General features: G+C 37.7%; 1 protein-coding gene across 1 annotated transcript in view; it reads left to right on the forward strand.

The window, feature by feature from the left end:
- LOC121419540 overlaps positions 1-12,144 on the forward strand; it is a 34,326-nt gene extending 22,182 nt beyond the window's left edge. Inside the window, exons 7-12 of the mRNA XM_041613995.1 lie at positions 2,438-2,509; positions 3,533-3,772; positions 8,248-8,539; positions 8,743-8,981; positions 11,014-11,280; positions 11,976-12,144. Of these exons, the coding sequence (XP_041469929.1) occupies positions 2,438-2,509; positions 3,533-3,772; positions 8,248-8,539; positions 8,743-8,981; positions 11,014-11,280; positions 11,976-12,094 (1,229 nt within the window). The 3' untranslated portion in view covers positions 12,095-12,144. The remainder of the gene's footprint in view (positions 1-2,437; positions 2,510-3,532; positions 3,773-8,247; positions 8,540-8,742; positions 8,982-11,013; positions 11,281-11,975) is intronic.
- Positions 12,145-16,377: the final 4,233 nt, after the last annotated feature.

Consider the following 16,377-nt stretch of genomic DNA (forward strand, 5'->3'; position numbering starts at 1 on the left):
ACAGATCCTCAAGTGAAAGGGGCACAGAACAAATTCTTTAGAAGCGCTCTTCTTGGGTAAAAAGGGGCAGTGATTCAAGAAAGGGCACTTTCAAGAAGGCGAGGGGGCACTTTGTATTACATGAAACGGGCTCTCAGATGGAAGGGCACAGAACACGTGGGGGGCATTTTTGGGTGAAAAGTTGCATATAAGGAAGAGCACTAATTGGTATTACCTAAAACAGGTTCTCATCAGGTGAAAGGGACACAGTACACGTTCGTGAGGGGGCATTTTCTTGCATAAAAAGGCACTTTTCAGTGCTTCAAAAAGTAGGGGGAATTGTGCCCCCCCCCCCCAGCATACAAAAACATATTTATTTTGGTTCAAACTATTAACATACGCTTAAGAAAAAGGTAAAGCTTAATCCTCTGATAATGTGATTTTTTTTCTGGATAATTAATAAAATTCACCACTAACCAGAGAATTCCTTCATGTCTTTCATTTGTGTTCATATAGTATTTGTACAGAGCTAAAATGAAGGGATTTGGAATTGGCAAAATTCAAAATGAGATCGAGAGAGGGAAAGAGTGATGAGAAGTGGGTTGAAAAGAGATGAGAAAGAAATGGAGGGGCACATAATTATGAAGAGATAATTTAGAGGGGGTGGTGAGAGAGCTGGTGTTGGAAGTAGGAACAAAAGGGGTGGAAGAGAAATAAGACGAGATTTTTGGAAACCAGGGGCCTGTTGCATAAAACTTCTTACCTGAGAAAACTCTGGTAAAAACTGATAATTAAGGTTAGTCTGATTTCTGCCATTGACTGTAACACAGGGCAAAAACTCTGGTAAAAATAACCTGAGTTTTCTCAGGTAAAAAGTTTTATGCAACGGGCCCCAGGAGACAGATAACAAGTGGGAAAATAAGAAGGAAATATATGAAAAGTTAAGTTGCAAAAGGGGCTAGGGCCACTCCAAGAAAATCATTTTTTTTTATTCTCCCATATTGCAATATTCTTATGCGAAAATGAATTTTCATGATACCCTACCATTAGAAATTCAAAATTGGGTATAAAAGAAATCTACTTATCTTCATATTTTTTAAGATATTATTTTCCAGAAAAATTATGAATGGACCTAACCCCTTTTGAAAAAAGTGAATTTTCTTTTTTTTTTTAGTTCACTTTTTTAATGGGAATTTCAACTTTTCTATGGTATCATCTTATAGAGCTACTAAAAATCAATTAAGACATAAAAATCAAATTTGATTAAAAATGGACCTAACCCCTTTTAAAAGTGAGCTCTTCATATGTAGGAGAAGGGCGGCACAAAAGAACATGAGTGGGAAAATGATTAAATGGAAAAAAAAACAGAGTAAGAAATGCTGGAGAATAAAGGGGACAGGAAACATATTGAGCATGATAAACTGGGGCCCGTTTCATCATGAGTTACAAGTATGGTAACTACGAATACCAATCATAATCAAGGTTCCCACGGTTATCACAATAATAGCGATGTTTAAATAGCTCAGTGTAATTCATTATGAAACGGACGCCAGAAGAAAGCAGGCACGGGGATCATGAAGATTTTTTTTTTTACTTCTCCAAATTAAATTTGTAACAAGAAATGACTCTCAAGTTTAGTGGTGAAAGTTATTTTTTTCAGTATTCATACTCAACCAGTGAAAATGAATACCATCATTGTAATAACCATGATTTGCCCCCACCCCACCTCCACCTTTTTACCTAATCGCGACTTGATCTACTCTTTTCATCTTCCCTTTTAGAATTAGCATAGGCCCTATAAGACGCAATACAAACATTGTTTTGTTTTTAAGTGATATCGCTTGTGATATCGATACTTTATAAAGCGCAACGTATCGTCTCAGATTTGCGCTTGCTTGATTCGCTGAATCCTTCGCGTCACGAGCGCGTAACAAAATGAATACATTAATAGATTTGCCAAGTTGACCTTTGTCATTGCGCTGGTGTGCGTATTGTCTAATACACGTACAAAACCACAGTTGACGAGGGAGCATCGTACGAAATTAATATTAATGGGGGCTTATTTTAGCTTCTAATGGATTAAACAAAATGGCGGTAGCTTCGGGGGCCTGGAACTAATGCTGCACAAAAATTGCATAGTGCTGCACAAAAAATGCACAGTGCTGCACGAAAAATGCACGATTGGAAGGTTGTGCATAATTAAAGCATGAACACGTGACTTGAATACGCACTCACCATTGGCTACATCCTTGAACCCGTTTTATAATGTAAAATAATAGCAGATTAAATAAATGAAAACTTTAAAAGCATTAACTTTCGGATTTGCTTTGTTATCACTGTATGTGAAACTGAGACGTTTAAAACTTTAAAAATATTAATTTATCCTTTTACGATGTCGTGTCCATATCATACGAACTAATAGCATAAGTACTCATATTTGTGTTTTTTTATATCGAAGTAATCGTCTTCATTTGGAGAAGAACAAAGAAGAGGTATGAACCGTTAAATGGAGATAAGAAATTCATTACAGGTAATTTATCATATCCGTTATACTTTCTAGTTTGCCTCGTGATTTATGTAAATGATAATCAATCATGGACGTCTAGTTAACCTTATATATACGGACACTGACGGAATGGAATTACTGAATGATATATTTTACCCGGGGATTTTACTACCCAGTACCCATCATATTTCTGATTTGTGACCTTATAAAGTGAATGAATCTTGCTCATGTTTTAGCGGACAACTATTTCAGTGAAATGATCATTTCATGATTTTGATTGAGCATGCTGTTGCATTTTAGAATTCCCATACAAATACCACGAATCCATGGAAGCATTAGTGGTGGCATTAATTTTTCGTAGGAGAGATTATTTTGGGTTTTTGAGTCAAAGATTAAAATGAAACGGTTTTGCTAGATAAGGGACAATACGGGGGGGGGGGGCACTTCCATTGACGAGTAGATACCATGCGCGACCATGGGGTCTCGAAAAGCACCCTAAACACGTATTTTCCATATTCTGAAAATGCACCCTTAACAAGTATTGGCGTGTGAAACCCTACCCTTAACAAGTATTGGCAAGTATTCCCTGAATTGAACCCCTAAACAAGTACAGCAATATTTATGTCACGAACGTCGGTCGTCGGGTCCCTTTACCTACATCATTGGCTTTAGTACGTACAGCCCCACCTCCCAAACCTCGCGCAAATCGTAGGCCTACTCTAAACACGTAGTGTTGACTCTTGGGGCAAAAAATACATCCTTTATAAAACATTTTTAGTATTATTTTTTATACCCTCGCAAATTTGACCCTAGACTCGTACTTTTTCTAGCGAAAACCCCTTTTTAAAATTAATTTGACACCCTTATTACGTTACGTACGTAACATGCCCTATCTTGAAAAAGACATCCCTTTTACGTGTTGTTCTGGTCGCGCATGGTTTCCAATCGTCAAAGTAAGTGGCCCCGGGTTTTTTTAGTCAAAGAGTAAAATGAAACGGTTTTACTAGATAAGGGACAATGATAAAGGATCTTGCAATTTCATTTTAGGCCCTGTTTCGTATTTGGAGCTTTGGGAACTTGTCAGAAAGTGTAACCCTCTGGTCACGAAGGAGGTTGTAAACAGGTTGGTGAATAATCCTCAGACAGACTCAGGATTCAACGTCGTACCCTCTAAAGCTAAGTTATACTATGAACTCTGTGGATGGAAGGAGACAACATCAGGAGATCACAGTATTCTCTCCAGAGCCATAAAAGAAGCTGGGCTGAAAGCAGAAATAATTATGCAGGGTAGATAGATATATTCATGATATTGTTGTAACCAATTTGATATATATGAATGTGCTCTGCAGAATTTAATTTGTTTGTAAATATACATGCCTGTATCACTAGTGTTATTTTCCTAAGTTATAGGCCTGTTATATAAATTGATAAAGGGTAAAAAACTTCAAAACCTTCGGTTATGGGGGAGGGGAGGGGCTAAACAACGGTTAAAGGTTTGGTTTAATCAAGCTTGTAAAACATTTGGTACTAATAATCTGAATTGATCAGCTTCCCTGTTTATCAGAATACTTGGGGTGCCGGTTTAAAGAGAAATGTCAGTGAACACTGATTTCATGAGAAAGTCTGTAAAAAGCAGGCTTAATTGTCAGTATATCATCGAGGATCTAGATCTGGTACAGTTACTTAAACTGAACTTTGTGAAATCTTGAAATCTACGCTGAAAAAAATTCACACTGAAGATCACCAACACAGATAGGCACACGTGGGACAGTGTATTATTATTGCTGGAATAAAGACCCAACGGAAGTGACCGAATTCGCGCTTATTTCTCAGCAATTACACAATTTCTTCCAGAATCCTTTGGCACATATTTTTTATTCATACAACAGACACTTGCATATCAATTTGTTTGCGCTCCTTTTTTGCAGTGGGTAGCGTGTTAAATTATTTCCCAATGGAGAATAATAGAAAATACGCCGTTTTTGAGGGATTTGCTAAGATATCTCCCAAACGCGTCAACAAGGTGATCTATCAAAAGAGAATAGAATAGAGCAGATTCTCACCTTGAACATGATATGATTTTCATTTAATTTTAGTCAAATTAAGTTCTGTCACTTTTGAGGTTTTTGGAACCTTTCTTGATGATTTTGGAAATCCATTTGTACATGAGCCAATGGGCAAGTGCGGGAAACGAAACGTTTGGTGCGACTTCACATTGTTGTAAAAAAATACATACGTCACAATAGACCCTATCAAAAAAGACATTTTGCAGAAAATGCTGTAGATTGCGAATACCTAAGAATGATTTTGATTTTGAATAAAAAAAACTCTGTCACTTTTCACATTTGCAAAAGCTTTTGCAATAATTGGTCACTATAGTTTGGCGGGTTCAGCCGATGGCATTGTGTGTACACAGTATACACACGCAAGCTAGGCAACGCAGCCCGTGAAGAATTTTGCACGTTTTCATTATTCGTACAGCGACGATTTGAGTGTATGTTGGATAGGACCGTACCATTTTTGACCGGGGGGGGGGGTGTGCCAATAAATGCAAGTGATCAAGAAGAGTTACAAAACTGAAGGGAGTGAGAAAACAAGGAAAGTGAGATTTATGAAAACAAGTAATGCGAGGAAAAATGACAAGAAAAGGAGAGAAAGGAGAAAAAGTGAAAACACGCAGCTGAGTGCGCTTACGATATGTAAGTTGAACACCCCTGCACCCCAATGTAGCAGCCCGCCACTATACACGTAGACTGCCTGCACGATGCGAAGACAGCGGCGCGTATTAGTGACTGTGCGTTAAACGTCCCATTTCTAAGAGGAGCGTTTTTTGTACACAACAAATTATATTAGGTTCTGTGAAAAGCCGGGGGGGGGGGGGCACTTACATTGACGAGTGGATACCATGCGCGACCAAAAAAAACACGTAAAAAGGATGTCCTTTTCACGATAGGGCACGTTACGTACGTAACGTGAAAAGGGTGTCAAAAACACAAAAATAATGAAAAAAGGGTATCTATTTCACGAGAAAAATTACGTGTTTAGGGTCGAATTTGCGGGGATGATATAACAAAATTAAAATGTTTTATAAAGGAAGTCCTTTTTGCCCCAACACTACGTGTTTAGAGTCCTATATTTGCGCGAGGTGTAGAAGGTGGGGTCGTACATGTACTAAACCAAATAAGGTAAAGCCGACAACCAAAGGACCCGTAACAATAAAACATTCCTGTACTTGTTTAGGGGTTCATTTCAGGGAATATTTGCCAAGAGTATAGTTTTGTTTCCAATACTTGTTAAGGGTAGGGTTTCACACGCCAATACTTGTTAAGGGGTGCATTTTCAGAATATGGAAATTACGTGTTTAGGGTGCTTTTCGAGACCCCATGGTCGCGCATGGTATCCACTCGTGAATTGAAGTGGCCCCCCCCCCCCCGGGGTGAAAAGGCATTTTGAAATCGTTACCACTCAGAACTGGAATTTAGTAATTTGACAAGCAAAAACAAGAGGCTTCGTTACAAAATGAAGATAATGTTTGTCGAGGAAAAATTTAATAAGAAAAACATGAAAAAACAACAAATAAACACACAAATAAAGGTGATTTCAGTTAAATTTCTGCCATTTCCCATACATACCTGATTTTCAGGGGGTACTGTCTATGGTGAATGCCACAAGTACTTATAAGGATGCTTTTTTAAAATGATTTTTACCGCGCAGAATGGTGATCCTTGTTGGCGCGGCGCTCTGCACACTACCGTTAACGATCTGAAATTATATAACATTTGGGTCAGACCATGTTTAGCAGCCAAAAAAAACTATTTTCCCCATCTTCATTGCTTAAAATTGCTTGTGTTTTTCAACTTGTATATATGCAGTGGCGTAATGGGGGGGGGGGGCATGGGACCACGTGATCCCTCAATGACTATGAAAAGTGCTACATGTGTTTCGATGTAATCTAAAAATAAATAAATTACAAAAATAGCACACGCTTGGCGCTCACATTATAGATGACTATGGTGAGATGTGTATATTCCTACAAAATAGTCCTTAATGGACAAGCTACCCCGACATAAAGTTAAGCTGAATAAAAGAAAAAATCCAATAAGCTTAACAATGAAAATTTCATCAAAATCGGAAGTAAAATAAGAAAGTTATGACATTTTAAAGTTTCGCGTAATTTCAAAAAACAGTGATATGCCCATCCTGATTAGTATGCAAATAAGGAGACTCATGACGTCATCCACTAACTATTTCTTTTGTATTCTATTATGTAATTTAAATTTTCTCCTCGTGTCGTGTGAAAATTGAAATAGGCTTATTCTATTATTCAAACAAAAAAACAAAACAAAAGAAATGGTGAGGAAAACATCATCGACTGTCTCGTTTGCATGTCACTGAGTTGTAATATCACGGTTTTCTTGTAAAATAAGCGAAATTTTAAAATGACTTAAAGGAGAATGAAACCATTGGAACAAGATAGCTTGTGTGAAAACAGAAAAATCAAAGAAACAGATCAACAAAAGTTTGAGAAAAATCGGACAAATAATGAGAAAGTTATGAGCATTTGAATATTGCGATCACTAATGCTATGGAGATAGCAAATTGGCAATGCGACAAAGATGTGTGAAGTCACTGATGAACAACTCTCCCCATTACTTTAGTATATATTTCACTTGAATTGCCTCTTTTATCACATCTATCCATAGATCATGTGTTCTTTCTACATGAGGGCATGTAATACATATTTTTTAAGAATACATCATGGATAAAGAGTTTGCATCATCATAGAAAAAAGCAAAAAGAGACATTTTAAGGGTATTTTATAGTCCACCAAAGGGAAAGTTGTTCATCAGTGACATCACACATCCTTGTCGCATTGCCAATGGGAGGATCTCCATAGCATTAGTGATTGCAATATTCAAATGCTCACAACTTTCTCATTATTTGTCCGATTTTTCTCAAACTTTTTTTATTCTTATTCTTTGATTTTTCTGTTTCTACACAAGCCTATTTGTTCCAAAGGTTTTATTCCCCTTTAACCTTTTTATTCTACATCCAATTTTGATGAAATTTTCAGCGTTTTGCTAGTTTTATTTTTTCTCCCTTTAGTTAAATCAACTTTTTCGGGTTGGCCTTTTTTTGGGTCAATGTATGCACAAATTTCAGCTCGCGCTCGCATCGTTTAGTAAGACAGATATATATCATCCATAGCGGACCGTGACCCGGCGGAGACAAAGCATTTGGGGGCACTGCATTGTTCGTGAACAATGCTGTGCCCCCCAATGCTTTGTCTCCTCCGGGTCACGGTCCGCCACTGTATATCATGATTACAAAAGTATGCTTATAATATCCTTTTTAGGTCTGAATAAAAAAAATGTTCAGCTCACGTTATTTGATGAGATATACATATCATTTTAGTGGCAGTTCTTAAAATATCTCTAGTTATAGGTCAGTATACATGGATATTAAGCGCGCTTTGCGCGCCCACTAAGTGACTACAATTTTTTTGGTGGTGCCCCCTATGCCGCGACCCACGGTACACCACTTACAATTTGTACATTATAGTTTGTAAAGCCAGCAGAAAGATGATTTCTTTATAAAGTCCAAGATATGCACTGCTTTTTAAGGTGGTGTAGTGGCACCGGAACATTCTGGTGAGATATAGCTAAGGAAGGCAGAACCATCGTACGTTAAGCAATGGCTCGGCCTCTCAAACTCCTTGATCATAAATTTCTGGTGCTACAAATGCTGCGCTTTCATTTCAGATGTCCTTGATCGTACGTCAAAGGAAATCTCTCTTGAAGATCTCGAACACATTTGCTGGGACGTCCGAGGTTGCAGGGAGACAGTCAAGCCCATACTGCGAGCATTGTACCCTCGCCATAAAGGAATCCCAAACTGCGGAGATGATTCCTGCGATCCTGGTAAACCAAGAAACGCCGAAATCAACGATGACATGCGGTTAATGAAGGCATGGAAGGAACATTCTATGACAACGAAACCTGGATACCAGGAGCCTAAGGAGGATCACAAAGAAGGGGAAAGAGTACAGATGAGGTAAGAACTATAATTGCATGGTTAAAGTTTGTACGTGTGTCATATGTTATCTCTCCCACGATATTGTTCAAAGCAAGAATTTCCAACGAAATATACACTTGTATACATATAAATTGCGAAATCATGCAGCCATTATCATGATTATGACTTTTGATTAGAGGTGTCTTTATTATTTATTTAATAATTGCGATTATACTTACCAGACAACCAACATCCAGATGGATTTGCTGCTGCCATAAACAACCTAAATATCGGCATGGTGATGACAAGAATGAGCAACAGCCAATGTTTTCTGCACAGTCCGAAGAGGTAGAACTGGGAGTAGAAAGATCGTCACCAAACCAAATGATTCAACTTTGCCTAGCGTTAGAAAGAGCAGGAAAGGGCGCACATGGACCTGATAAGGAAGTCTATATTCAACTGGCCAAAACTTTCTTTCAAAGTATGTTTAATTTTACACTAGCCGCTGTTGTAAGGGGGGGGGGGGGGTTGTTAAATGGGTATCGGCATTGGCGCTTTAAAATGGATTCATTGCTGGATTCAGGGTGACCAGACGTCCCGTATTTCCCGGGATCGTCCCATATTTTGCTCCTTTGTCCCGGCGTCCCGACAAACCCTTCCCGGGACGCCTATTTGTCCCGTATTTCTGAATATTAAAAAAAATATAATCAGTACATAGAAAAGTGCAGAATTTTCATCAAACATCAAACACCAACAGATGACAAAGCAGAGAAAACCATGAAATAAACTTTTGTAAGTGCTGCTGTGTGTATGTGTGGCAGGTTAGTACTAGATAGGCATGTATAGGATCGGAGTAGATTTTCAATGGTGCCAACAATCTCACATAATAAACAGTTTTCCACTAAAATCACAAAATTGATTGGAAATTTTCATAATTGAAGTTTGAATATTTTTCCTCTTCCTTTCCTTTCTTTCTATCCTTCTTTCTTCTTCCTACACGCTAAGATGGGTTCAAATTTGACCCCGAAGGGTTGTTACAATAACACCCAAAAGGTTGCTAATTAGTGCAATTTTGTGCTCATTTGTGCACTTTAATGGTGTAATTAGCTATATCAAGCACCATATAGGGTGCACTAAACAAACATGCAATAAGGGTTGAAATATGAACCTTTTTTTAATGTCAAGTATTATGCACCTCAAAACGTTCAAATTTGCATCTCTTAGGGAGCAAATGAACATTTCTTTGTGCAAATAAAAAATAAAAAGGTGTATTTTGGCATCTTTTTCCATTTAGGGTGTAAGATTACACCCCAAAAGGTTGGTACAAATGTTCATTTAGGGTTTAAATTTTTTAGTGTGTCTATCCTGCATGCTTGCTTTTTTTGTTCAATTTATCCTTAATTCCAATGTGTGTCATGCCAAGTTGTTAAATTTATTTTTAATATTTTATGTATATTTTAAATACGTTTTGAAATATAATTTTTTATATGTTTGGATGATTGGATTTTGGAGGGTTTGCTTGAAGTTGAACTTTTTCCTCTTTTCTTTGTGTTTTTTTTTACTTTCCATCCTTTGATCCCTCCTGCTTGCCTCTTTTTTGTTCGGTCTATCTTTATTTCCAATCTTTCCTAGCTTTCTCTCTCTCTGTTCATTTTCTGTCCATTTTTTCTTTCTTTCCTTCTTTTTTAAATTTCCCTTTTTTTCATTTTTTTCATTATTTCCTTAATCTTTTCGTTTTTCCTTCTATTTTCCCCCTTATATTCTTTCCCTTTCTTCCTCCTTCCTTCCTGTTTGTTCCTTTCTTTCTTTAAAGAATGAAGGAAATATTTTTTTTTTCATTCTTTCTTTCTTCCTCTTTTTTCCTTTCTCATCTTTATTTTTTCTTTCACACATATATTCATCTTCCCTTCCTTTCTTTATTCATTTCAAGGAATGACGGACACCTTTTTCCCTTCTTTTTATTCTTTCTTTTATCCTTTTATTCTAATTTTTCTAATTTTTTTTCTTTTTTCTTTCATGTTGCTCTTCATTTATTCTTTTTTCCCTCTCAATTCATCTCTTTTCTCTCATCTCTTCTTTCCCTCCTTTTTCTTTTGTTCACCTCCTCTTCCTATTCTTTTTTATATATATATATATATATATTTTACAGGTCTAACATTAGCCTTCTTTGTTGGCTCGGTAGATCCGCTCGTGTAGCTTGCGTGCTTTTTCGATTGTCCCGTATTTCATTTTATGACATCTGGTCACCCTGGCTGGATTGCAAAACCAAAATTACATTGCCAGTGATTTTGGATGCATTTGCATTAATTGGAAACTATAATCCTCATACATTCAACCATTTAGAAATCCCTTGAAGGGTAGTATTCAAATCTGTCTTTATCACCGAAGTGAAAAGATAGGAATGTATTGGGGCGAATAATCAAATTAATAATTATGTACTCTCATTTCATTTTCAGTTCTTCTAACGTCAAATTTTACGCGATTCATGTGTCACTTTTTCATTCAATATGCAGTCAAAGATGAGTACAAGAGGGAATTGGACAATGAGGTCATCAAGGAGTTTGCTCTGAGTATCACCAAACAACACTACCAGAATCTTGCAAAAGCCAAGAGAATTTCAGCGGAATCCATTGCCAAAAGGAATGCTGAAGACCTCAAAGCGGTGTTCAAAACAGACGTTATGCTTGAGGAATGGGTACAGGAGCAAAAATGCAGTAATTACGAAGTCAGGTGCAGACTGAGGCAAGCAGCAGAACAATGCAATCGTCAGGACATTGCAGGTACAGTTGACCCGCCATCCACAAACCAACAAATGGTAGTTTTCGCATTTACCATGGGTAATATCGTAATCTCTCTAAGGCATCGATTCCTTTGAAAATGCAATTAAAATCACAATAGAGAGCTGAGAGGCTTTCGTCAAAAGTTGGTGGACTGGGACTGACGATATCCAAAGATATCCGAAGATTGGGTTGCCACGCATTCAAGCTTAGCTTATAGTGGCAACCCTGCAACCTTCTAAAAATTCTATCAATAGAAAATGCAATGAAATCACAGTGGACGGATGTTCGATAGAAATTGAGCGTATGAAACAAGTACAGTGTATGCAAAGAACACACAACAGATACACAACGTTTTCCAACGGATGGCAAGATTCTTTTCCGTTTTACATCCTCTCTGCATCCGTTAGTGCACTGGGGCCAAGCCTTTACAATTTTATTAATACATTTTTTCCTTGATTTGTGTGAAATAATCTCTTTTTGGAACTTTCCCTTTAGCACATAACGACCTGGGTGAATAACATTAGATGGATTGTTATTTCTTCCTCAGGAACAATTACGACACAGACACACACACACCCAAAATGATCATTAAGAAACGTTGAAATAAGTAATAGGTTCTTCGGGTTTGAAAGATGAAAATAGTGATTCCATCGAAATAGATAAAGTATTTGAATAAGTTTTTTATGTTTCCACAGATATTTTCATAACCAAAGAACAGAGTGAATTCATGGCACCTGTTACATCACAGCAAACCTCTGTGACAATTACAAATGAACAACGCCAGGGTGACAGTAAAACAAAACGTGGTAAGTAGGTTTTATTCCAATTCGTCTAATGCCAGTTCGTCCAATTGCAAAATCGTTTACTATCATTTGGTATATCATCAGTTTGTCTACTCACCACATGGTCTGCTTTTCATTTACTCTAATGCCATTCCGTCTAATAACCAGTTGGTCCGATAGCCATTTAGTCCATATACCATTTGGTCTAATTAAACTTAATTGTGCAAAATGAATGAAAAGAAAACGGGTATTACACCAACTGGTTATTAGACGAAATTGTATTAGACGAACTGGCGATTAGACGAAGTGATGATAGGACCAAATGGTTGTTAGACAAATTGTTGATGGACGGAATCGCACTAGACCATGGACCATGTGGTGACTGGAAGAGTTGACAGTGGACGAATTGGCAATTTACCGTTAGTAGTACATACACTTATTTTCAAACCCCCTTTGGGGAGCGAACTGACAGACACTTTGTTTGGTCTCTCGTTGACTGTGTGCTATACATAACTAGTCTTAACTATATTCATTTTAAGGTGAACATAAATGATACACAATGAAGTGGCATGATGATTTTATTTGTACTGAGATACCAAAATGTGTTTAAAAGAAAGTACTTGCTTTGATACTTGCTAACGTAAATAGTGTGTTATGAATGACTTGAGTAGTGAAATAAGTACATTTAGGTAGGCTTGCATTAGAAGACTACACAGCTCAGAATGCTGCATTATTGCTGGCCAGATGAGAGTAGTTGAGGTGGCGTTATTAAGGATGCTAGTTCTTTGCTGCTTTGAAATTTCGCACGTGTCATCCCGCTCTCGATCTTGTTTGTCCCTCAATCTTTTTGTACTACAGATAACAAATCAAAGACTTAGCACTAGGCTACAACCTTGGACTGTTTATTTTGTCAGGGTTCAACATCTGTTACCCCGCCCCCCAAAAGAGACATAATTTTCAAATTATGTTTTTGTCTATACTGAGGGAGGGGGTTGATGGTCACGATCCTAAGTCCCCATCTGTATGCCAGTTGGTAAAAGATGTAATTTTTTGTCATTCCGTTTGAGATGTACTGAAGGGCTTGCTGAAAAAAAAGCTCCTAAGTTTGTGGTAGTTTTTGCACAGGCATGTAGAACCAATTCTAGAACACAGTGAATTATTGAAAATGCCTGTCAAACGGCAATGAACAGCTTGGAGGTCTTTGTCAAAAATTGGGGAACCGGATCAGCAGTAGTCATAAGATTCGGAGCTGACAAAAATGACAAAATTATGTCCTTTGATTCACAAATTTTCACCTCCAAACGGACGGTTTGGTTGCTCATTTTAAAAAAGGACATTTCATAATACATTTCCTATGTTCTTAAAAGCATTCTGTGTATGTTGTGAAAACTTGCAATTTACGTTTTTAGAACCACTTTATTTAATGTATGTGTGTGATTTACTCTTCTAATCAACTTTAACTATACCAAAGATAAATCTGGGAATGACACCCCTCAGGGTCAGCAATCTGCAAACAACGAAAACCTAGCAAGAGGGACGAAGGGAATGAAATCCGATATTCAACGAAAAGAACCACGTATGCCGGGAAGAACACCAGCTGAGAAATATGGTAAGTTTAATAAAAGAAAAAAAATACAACAAGTTCAATCGCGTAACTACGCATGCAGACCCAAACTGCCCAATGTGATGAAAAAAGGGAGACGGGGGAAGGGGGGGGGGGGAAGAAAGTGGTCTTGCATCGAGAAATCCGCCGACAGCCATTGTCAAGAAATAGTTAAGAGCGATATTTCAATAGCACGGAGAAAACAGTGAGCAATGAAAAATATCCGGATTTTTTCGTCTAATATGTTTTTTTACAGCTACCGGAATATCCAGAGAGGAACTATATCGCATCATTCGTTATGGGGGACGAGCAGCTCTTTCGACATATTGGCATGAGTGGTACGGAGATGGGAAACATAAAAATCTGGACTTTACCTCACTTTCCGACGACGAAATCATCTGTATGCTGAAACCATTCATTGACAGTCAACATTACGATATCGTTAGAAAACAAAGAGGTAGTAATCTTATAACGTGTATGAAACACCATCAACAGGATGGACAAACCCCAAGAAATATTCTAAGACAGCATCTGCAAAAGGAAGCACCGCAATATGGTAAGGGGAAATTTCTTATTTTGGACAGACAAACTGACTTATACGTGTTATAGACCCATAGGGAAACGACACAAGACATCGACCCACCTGACTTTGTATCAGTATGACAATGATTTGATTTGACTTAACAAATTTGCAGATATACTTTACCGGTACCATTTTAGAGTAATGCTAAATTTATTTAATGGTTTTCATGCGGGCCGACAAACTCATAGTTTACATTTTTTGACTGAATGTTTATTCCATAATCCATTAAACGTAAACATCCAATGATAGTGCCCAAAGGAGAGTATGACATATAGGACATAATGTCTTTTGGGCACTATCATTGGCTGTTTGTAACAATTCCCGAAGCCTTTATTATGACCTGTGATTGCAAGGGATAGAGAGTATTGTCATGTTACAGTCCATTTTCCATTTCATTAACAAGAAAGTATTGTGCTGAAGAAACTGAAAATAGAACAGCGATTTTTTTTGACAAAGGCCTAAGTATGCCTCATTGAGGTCTGATATTTATGAACCAAGCATGAAATGGAATTTTGGCTGCGTAAATTCTTAAATTTGACAAGTATAATGTTCCCACTTCCGCTGACTTACGGTATGTGAAAATTAGAATGGTTCGTCGTCATGTATCAATGAGCACATTTTATTCATTTTATTAATGCAATTTGTCTCTTTCTTTTTAGTAAAACGATCGTTTGTCTTACTCCTCCGACACATACAATACAATCAACTTCAAAGAGCAAAACGAATTAATAATACTTCGATTTTGCTCTTTATAAAGTTGACTATTACTGTACTATAAAGGCGCTTGAAGCTGTATTAATCTAACTCGGTACCCTAGCAGCTTACTTGGATTAAAAGCAGCACAGTGTGGAACAATTTCTCGTTTGTCTCTATATTTCGGGGTTATTTACGTCATTTCAGCGTTAACAAAGTTCATGTATCACTTTTATTTATTGCATGAGATCGCTTTGAGACGCGGGGGGGGGGGGGTACTTCCATTGGCGAGTTGACACCATGCGCGAACCTGGGGATTCAAAAGGACCCTAAAGTTTTTTATTACGTGTGAAACCCTCCCCTTTACAAGTATTGGAAACAAAATGGTACCCTTGACAATTATTTCCTGAACTGACGACCCCTAAACAAGTATAGCGATATTGTAGTTGTTATCCACAGACGTCGGCTTTACGTTACTTTCATTGGGTTTAGTACCGCCCCACTTCCACACCGCTTGCTCAAATCGGACCGTAAATAGTTATTGTGTTGGCTGAGTCTCTTTACTCCCTCGCAAATTTGACCGTAAACGTGAAGCTTTTCTAGCAAAATATATACAGTTTTTCATTATTTTAGTGTATTTAATACCGTGGTACCAGTCTTGAAAAAGACTTTCCTTTTTATGCGTTTCTTTGGTCGCGCCTGGTATCCACTCGTCAATGGAATTGCCTCCCCCTGCGTTGGAGAATTCTGATAGAATAAGTGATAAACTCTATATAAGCAAGTATATTGGTATCATTATTTCCTTTTCTAGCGTGCCTTCTTGCAAAAAGAAGAGAATACAAAATATACGATGTCGAGGTCGTTGAATTAGCTTCTCATCTTGTCCTATCAGACGTTTATCCCTTTGCCAAAGCACTCAACATCAGTGACAAAGAACTAACTCGCTACAAACATGAACTTGAACCAAAGGTTCTAAAGCAAGGTACAGGAAAATTGCTACTCGAGATGAAATCTGCCGCCAGAAAGGGCTTTGAAGAGAGACTGGAAATGGCGAATGATTTGAAAGAAGCGGGATATCTGGAAGAGGCAAAGTCAATTGTATTTGGTGAGTCGCGAATCTTTATTTAAAGCTAAAAGAAAGTAGTTGCAGCAAACATTATTTCATGAGAAATGCCGATCTAGTTCGGGGGGGGGGGGGGGGCGTTTCATGAAAGGACTTGTCGGACGTTTTATCCGACAAGTCCCCCTTTATCCGACAGTTACCATTGTAACAGTACCTCTCAGCCAATCAACATCAGAGAAAGATGCCAAATCAGACAACTTCTCGGATGAAAATGTTGATGAAACACACACCTGGTACGTTGAAATAAACGTATTCGTTCTGAAATCATGAAATCTTTGCGGAAAACAGATAATTCTGATGATAACAAACACAA

This window comes from Lytechinus variegatus, chromosome 8, assembly GCF_018143015.1.
Source record: "Lytechinus variegatus isolate NC3 chromosome 8, Lvar_3.0, whole genome shotgun sequence".
Taxonomy (NCBI): Eukaryota; Metazoa; Echinodermata; class Echinoidea; order Temnopleuroida; family Toxopneustidae; genus Lytechinus; species Lytechinus variegatus.